The following is a 6,600-nucleotide window of genomic DNA, read 5'->3' on the forward strand; positions in this document are numbered from 1 at the left end:
CAGCTTTCATACGAGTGATCGATGATGTAATTATCTTAAGGGGTTGTCGAGAAATTTACGAAAAACTGAAAAAAATCGAAAAAAAACGTCGTTTTCTGTTACGAAACGAACATTACGTAACTTTTGTTACATGAAAAGTTGCGCAATACTTGCGTGCATGTTATTATGGAATAAAATCATAAAAAAGTTTATTACTTTTCGAGTTATTATCAAAAAACTGAATTACATCCATTGTTTGACAAATTCTATTCACTTTTTTTCCATTTTCTATAGTTTATAGCAGGCGACTGGGCGACAGTACGAAGATGCAAGTAGGTTCGTTGGAAAGGTGAGACATTCAGCTTTCATCCAAGTGGTCGATGATGTAATTAGTTGCGTAAGGATTGCGTGCATCTGGTTATGCAATAAAATCATAAAAAAGTTTATTACTTTTCGAGTTATTAACAAAAAACGTTTTTTTCTATCCATCAGCAATGGATAGTTGCCCCTTAGCGACTGCAACTAAACATACGTGTTTGTATATCCGGTCGCCCGCGAAATGTTCATGCTAATTTTCTTCAGGATTCGCGCCCATTCGAAAGGAGTCAGTCTCCGTGATTGTTTCAGTTACTCATGAAAAACCTTTCTTATTTTAATTATTATTAACTAATTTATTGATTTCAAATACAATTCGATCTGTGCGCTTGAATATTGGTCCTTATCCGGTGTTCGTATACTTCCAAGCAGGTGGCGTCTCCTCTGTTATCTGCAAGGAGAAATTGAAAAGTAGTTTTAGAATTATTTACAGAAAGACGAGAGAAAAGCAACAATGTTTTCGTTTCTTTGTCTTGGCGAGATTCGCGAAAGTCCTTGCACCTGCGAGAATCTCAGAATTTGACGGTGTCAACTTCGTTGAAAATGAACCGGCGGTACAATTCTCTGGTATTTACAAATCGGAACGTGCGATAAACGCTAAACAAGACACGCATACACATGAAATTTAGCTTGAATTGAATAGATTACCTCCTAGTGGATGGCAGTACCTGTTCTTGCAATGTATCTTCGCAGCACCACGCTCATATCGTCGAGCCGTTGCAGGATGAAATTGTTCGCTCTGCCGAAGTGCTCGTCGCGCGCCAACTGAAACACGTACAATGCGTAGAGTTAATATAATTTCAATTTTCAAGTAGAAAACAACAAAGAACAACGATACGAAAACGAAACGAAAAGAAATGTGGATTTTATTCACCGTTTTCGCGTCGTTCGCGTCTCGTTCACAGCTCGATCTCGATCCAACTTACATTTTGTATGATCAGATTGTTGGTCGGCTCGACGTTGCTCTGGATGTTGAGCTGCTGCGGTGCGTAACGGATCAACTCCACGAAGATGGTGGCCACCCTCCGCCACTGCGAGATGTGTTCAGCCTGAAACCAAATAAATCTCGCATCATTAGGCAACTCTATTCACGCCAATTTAAATGTTATCACAAAAAAAATAATAAAAAAAAATGTTGAATGTGCGCGTCCGATTGATGTTGACGATTGCGTGCGGGTGTTTAATTTCGCACGGGTTGCGTAGATTCGCCAATTGCGGAATGCCATTAGTAAATAAAAGTCGCAAGCAAGCAAGCAAGAATTTGCGATGCGCGCAAACACGAGTCAACAAACTTTCTTATTTGCAAAGTCTGCAAATAATGAAAATGTTGCTGCGTGAAATTTAGAGAGAGAGAGAGATGATGATTACCTGAAGATTGAAAAAGACGGGCATCATTGAGATGGGCACGTTGCAACCGGCCAATTCGTCTGTCGGCGTGTACTTGAGGACGTGGTGCAGCAGATCCAGGATGTGCTGGACGAGTCTCAGCTGTCTTCCGGCAACTTCCTGCATTATCAATCCGAGGGCGTCCTGCGCGACCACTTCCGGGTTGACGCTCCTGTTGTCCGGATCTGGATGAAAAACAAATAAAGATTTTATAAGAAATACAAGTAGTATTTGTGCTTCATCACTCACCCAAAACGAGAGCCTGAATGTGGAGCGGAATGAGCGGTTTCTTCAGGCACATGAGAAAGTACAGCAATCCACCGGCAATATCCCTGACGCTGCTTTCATCCAACAACCTGTACAGGGCAGGTCCACCCCTGTGCAATTCCCTGGCGATCTGCAGGGCGGCCGCGTCGTGACGGGTCGCTCTGAAGATGTCCCTCTGGATCACGTCTGCTGAAACCGAAGTAAAGAGGAAATCAGTAAAGACAATCTCAATTCGCATCCAAATGCGCTCTCACCTTCCTTCAGGAATTCGATGACATTTCGTACGGCCGTCAGCGACTTCTCCGAGATGTAATCCCTCTTGTTGGGCCATCTGTAAACAGAAGAAGAAAACAAGGAGGAACGACGACGTCGACGCGGAGGCTTGCAAAACCGTAACCTTCGGTTTTGTTTTCGAATTTCCGTTGTTTATTAAACAAACGAAACAAATAATAACCGTATGTATCATATAAAACGGAAACGCCAGCACGCAAATCATCACAGAAAGAAAGAAAGATGACCAAGAGCAAGTCGCAAGTTCTCTTCGTCCGTCTTCTGCTGTTCGCAGCTGCGGCGCAGAGCCACGTCCTTCCCGGATCCGACGAGGACGACGACGATCACCATCACATCGTCAAGAAGACGATTCGAAATAGAAGGAGTCTCACGCTCATCGAAAACCAGTTGCATCCGGAATATTGCTCGGCCAACGAGATGTTCCTGAAGCCGAGATTCCTCCACTCCGACGATGATGACGATCATCATTATTATAGCGCTGGAGTCGAATACGCCGTCTACCAGAAGCCGGGGGAACACGCCTGGATCAGCCCGGTGAAGATTACGCCAAGGAACGTGGAGAGAGGAGTCGAAATCGTCGTGACCGATCACGACGATAACGATGATGCACCCGTGATCAGAGAGAACGATCAACGATCGTTCGACATCACCAACAACATCTTCAAAGAGACTGAATCTCCTCCAATCTACGTCCCGGAGGATGATGCTCCGATGTCGAGGAACGACGAAGAACTAGAGAAATCCGAATTGACAGAGGAAAGCAGACATCTGAAGGCGAAAGAGTTCGCCGAGATCGAGTTCATGCCGAGCGACGAATTCTTGGAGGTGAACCTCGAGGATGAACCGATCGAATTGGCGGATGAACTGAAATTCGTTGACCACCACGATTTGGATGATTCTCAAGCGCATGAAGCAACCACCAATTCACCTACAACAACAACAACAACAACAACAAAGAAACCAACAAAAACCACCACCAAAAAGCCAACATCTCCAACAACAACAACAACAACTGAAGAGATTGCAGCAACAACAATGAGCGCAGTTGAACCTGAAATCAAGATAGAATCTCGTGGCGCCGATGCGGATTCGGATTCAAAAAACGGGAAAACAACGTCTTCGGGAAAAAGTTCCAGCTCGTTGTCATCGTCGCTGTTGTGACTACTACGAAATTCCTAGTTTGCGCCTTCATCTACTGCAACTTGAAGCAGCTGAAATTCTTCAAAAATTAATTTATTTATTTATGTATTCGCTTTCTACTAAAATATGATTGAAATAAACACATCTATTTTCTATTAATATACAACACCGACATTCATTTGAACCCATTACTGCGCGCCAAATGCGATTCTTAGTTTAAACCAGTGATTCCCAAAGTGGTCTATATCGACCCCCAGGGGTCTATGAAATGAAAATGCGGGTCCACGATAGTGATAGTACCTATTTACTTACATTATACTATCTTAAACATTATTTATAAAAGTAGCTATGAAGTAAAAAAAATATTATATATGTTTATAAAATTGTGTAAATTGTGGGATGTAGTCATTCGCTTTGTGGTCGCAATACATTTTGAACTTGTAAAAACCTGCACATAATGATATACCAGTATCATCTTGTTACAAGTATACGCGCAGTCTCAGAGCAAAGATCTTAATAATTATACTAAGATGTCCCAATATAAATAATAAATTTACAAAAAAAATATCAGGTAGACCCCCTAAACCGAAAAACATGGCAAGGGGTCTACGACACAAAAAAGTTTGGGAAAGTCTGGTTTAAACTAACGAAATTGTTAAATTTTGATGATTGTTGAATCATTTGATGTTAATGAAAATAACTAAGAATGTCAATCAAGTAATCAACTTTTTTTTCAAATCTACACTTTTCTTGAAACATTAAACTAATATCAATGATATTAGAAATAGTCAATGAAGATGCATCAATGCTCCTTCAGATAGTTTGTTAATATATTAAACATTTAAGAGCAATTTTTGTAAAAAGTTTTACGTTGAAATTTTCACAAACGTAAACTGGTAAAAGTTTAGAGATTTAGATTGAATTAGAATTTAGAATAATCATTTAGAAAAAGAACTCTAATCAGAGCACAATCTTTCCATCTCTTCGAAGGGATCGATCAATGCAGAACATTCAGATCTGTTGTTAAAATGTGTCTACATATAATATTAATAATAAGCTTAGGCAATATGAATTTGAATTGCTATTATGCTGTAAATGCAAGAAGAAGCAAATGGAATAATTTAGAAGCAATTATTAATTTGTGCGTGGCAATGCGGAAAAAAAATGTAACGAAATGGGCGCAATACAAAATCAGCGATTTTCAATCGAGTATAAAAGTGTCGACCAGTACGATCGGAAATCATTCGCTCGCTTCGCCTACTGAAGCAGCAGCAGCAATAACAAAGAAGTAACAACAACAATGCGAGTCTTCGTAGCAATCTGTCTGCTCGCCGCAGTTGGTTGCCAAGTGTACGGCAACCCCAGCAAACTATCCAAAGAAGTGGAAACCGGCAAAGAAGAGTTGACCGAAACGAAGGCGATCAACGATGGAGACTCGTCGCTGGATGAGGAAGAGAAGAGCAAGAAGGACGTGGTGAGGAGGAAGAAATCGGCGACGACGACGTTCTGCGTTGAAATCAGACCTAGCAGTCCTTACCAGAAACCGTACACCGTCTGCGAATCGGGAGCACCCTCGTATCAGGCAGCACCTGCCGCCGCCCCAGCACCAACTGGATACGCCGCCGCTCCGAGCTACGGTGGAGCCGCTTCCGCTGCGGCCGTTTCTTCAGGTGGATACGGTGGATCAGCCCCAGCCACTGGATACGCCGCTCCAGCTTCGTACAACGCTCCAGCTGCTCCTGCTCCAAGCTACGCGCCGGCCTCTTCGTACAACGCCCCAGCCGGCGGTTACTCCGCTCCCAAAGCTGAAGCTCCTGCTCCGATGAGCGGATACGCTGCTGCCCCTACGTACTCATCTCCGATGAAGACGGCGACCGGATTCTCTGCTCCTTCTTATTCTGCCTCGGCGAAGGGATATTCCGCACCTGCTGCCCCGACGTCAGCTTCCTACAGCGGCGCCGCGTCCTCGGGCGGATCCACTTCCTATTCCAGCGATTCCGGCTCTTACGCTGCACCAGCTCCATCGTATTCCGCTCCAAAGCCTAGCTACGGCGGTGGCGCTTCAGCGTCCGCGGTCCATCATGGTTCAGGAGGCAGTCACGGTGGTGCCAGTTATCGCTCGAGCGACAACTCCATCGAAATCGACGACGAAGATGACCATCATCCGGTCGGCATTCCCATCGCTCACGAGATCGACGCTATGGAGATGATGAGATCGGCCGGAGGGTACGGAGGAGGAGGAGGAGGCGGCGGCGGCTACGACGGCGGTTACGGCGAGATGAAATTCAAGGGACTCAAAGGTATGGGTAAAGGCTTGGGTAAAGGAAAAGGGCAGAGCTATGGGCATAGCGGTTTGGTAATTACATGTCAACCCTCTTTAGCTGGATACGCTTCCAACGCGCACTACGGCGGCGGCGGCGGCGGATACGGTGGCGGCTCTGCCGGAGGATACGGAGGTGGAATGGGCGGCGGTGGATACGGCGGCAGCGGAGGATACGGTGGAGGAGCCGCAGGAGGCGGTTACGGAGGTGGTGGTGGCGCCGCAGCCTACGGAGGCAGCTACAGGAACTCCTATTCCAGTCCCAAGACGTACAAGAAACCCATGGGCTACGGAGGCATGAAGGGTTACGGTTCAATGGGCGGTTACGGCGCCGCTCCGATGTACTCTGCACCAGCTCCATCGTATTCTGCACCAGAGCCATCTTATTCTGCTCCAGCTCCAAGCTACTCGGCACCAGCGCCAAGTTACTCTGCACCAGCCCCAAGTTACTCTGCACCAGCCCCAAGTTACTCTGCTCCAGCTCCATCGTATTCTGCACCAGCTCCAGCCCCAGCATACTCTGCTCCTAGCTATTCTGCTCCAGCCCCAGCTCCATCGTACTCGGCTCCAGCACCAGCTCCTGCATATTCTGCTCCAGCACCTAGCTACTCGGCCCCAGCTCCATCGTATTCTGCTCCAGCCCCAAGTTACTCTGCACCAGCTCCAAGCTATTCGGCTCCAGCTCCTAGCTACTCTGCTCCAGCTCCATCGTATTCTGCTCCAGCACCAGCTCCTGCATATTCTGCACCAGCTCCAAGTTATTCGGCTCCAGCTCCTAGCTACTCTGCTCCAGCACCAGCTCCATCCTATTCGGCTCCAGCACCTAGCTACTCAGCTCCGGC

The 6,600-nt window shown here is 45.9% G+C and overlaps 2 protein-coding genes across 5 annotated transcripts in view; one reads left to right on the plus strand and one right to left on the minus strand.

The window, feature by feature from the left end:
- Positions 1-562: 562 nt before the first annotated feature.
- LOC108564592 lies at positions 563-2,415 on the minus strand. The gene is made up of 6 exons (XM_017923689.1): positions 2,262-2,415; positions 1,990-2,193; positions 1,723-1,925; positions 1,281-1,403; positions 1,023-1,119; positions 563-745 (listed from the first exon to the last, which is right to left on the minus strand). The coding sequence occupies exons 2-6, from the start codon at positions 2,039-2,041 to the stop codon at positions 660-662; spliced, it is 561 nt and encodes a 186-aa protein (XP_017779178.1). The 5' UTR covers positions 2,042-2,193; positions 2,262-2,415; the 3' UTR covers positions 563-659.
- Positions 2,416-4,699: 2,284 nt separating this feature from the next.
- The window catches only part of LOC108564590 (spidroin-2-like), a 3,247-nt gene continuing 1,346 nt past the window's right edge, over positions 4,700-6,600 (plus strand). For 2 of the 4 annotated variants that reach the window (XM_017923685.1, XM_017923684.1), the window contains exon 1: positions 4,700-6,574. In XM_017923685.1, the coding sequence (XP_017779174.1) occupies positions 4,739-6,574 (1,836 nt within the window). In that variant the 5' untranslated portion in view covers positions 4,700-4,738. The remainder of the gene's footprint in view (positions 6,575-6,600) is intronic. The other 2 variants (XM_017923686.1, XM_017923687.1) reach the window with 2 other exon arrangements.

Source organism: Nicrophorus vespilloides, unplaced genomic scaffold (genome assembly GCF_001412225.1).
Source record: "Nicrophorus vespilloides isolate i.1.1-1 unplaced genomic scaffold, Nicve_v1.0, whole genome shotgun sequence".
NCBI classification, from domain to species: domain Eukaryota; kingdom Metazoa; phylum Arthropoda; class Insecta; order Coleoptera; family Silphidae; genus Nicrophorus; species Nicrophorus vespilloides.

What these genes read in the sequence shown, in the direction of transcription:
- LOC108564592 (XM_017923689.1), bottom strand. Translation starts at nt 2,041, where the DNA reads ATGTGCCTGAAGAAACCGCTCATTCCGCTCCACATTCAGGCTCTCGTT. An exon ending in CATTCAGGCTCTCGTTTTGG is followed by an intron (nt 1,926 to 1,989) that starts GTGAGTGATGAA and finishes TTTTTCATCCAG; the next exon opens with ATCCGGACAACAGGAGCGTC. An exon ending in AAGATACATTGCAAGAACAG is followed by an intron (nt 746 to 1,022) that starts GTACTGCCATCC and finishes TTCTCCTTGCAG; the next exon opens with ATAACAGAGGAGACGCCACC.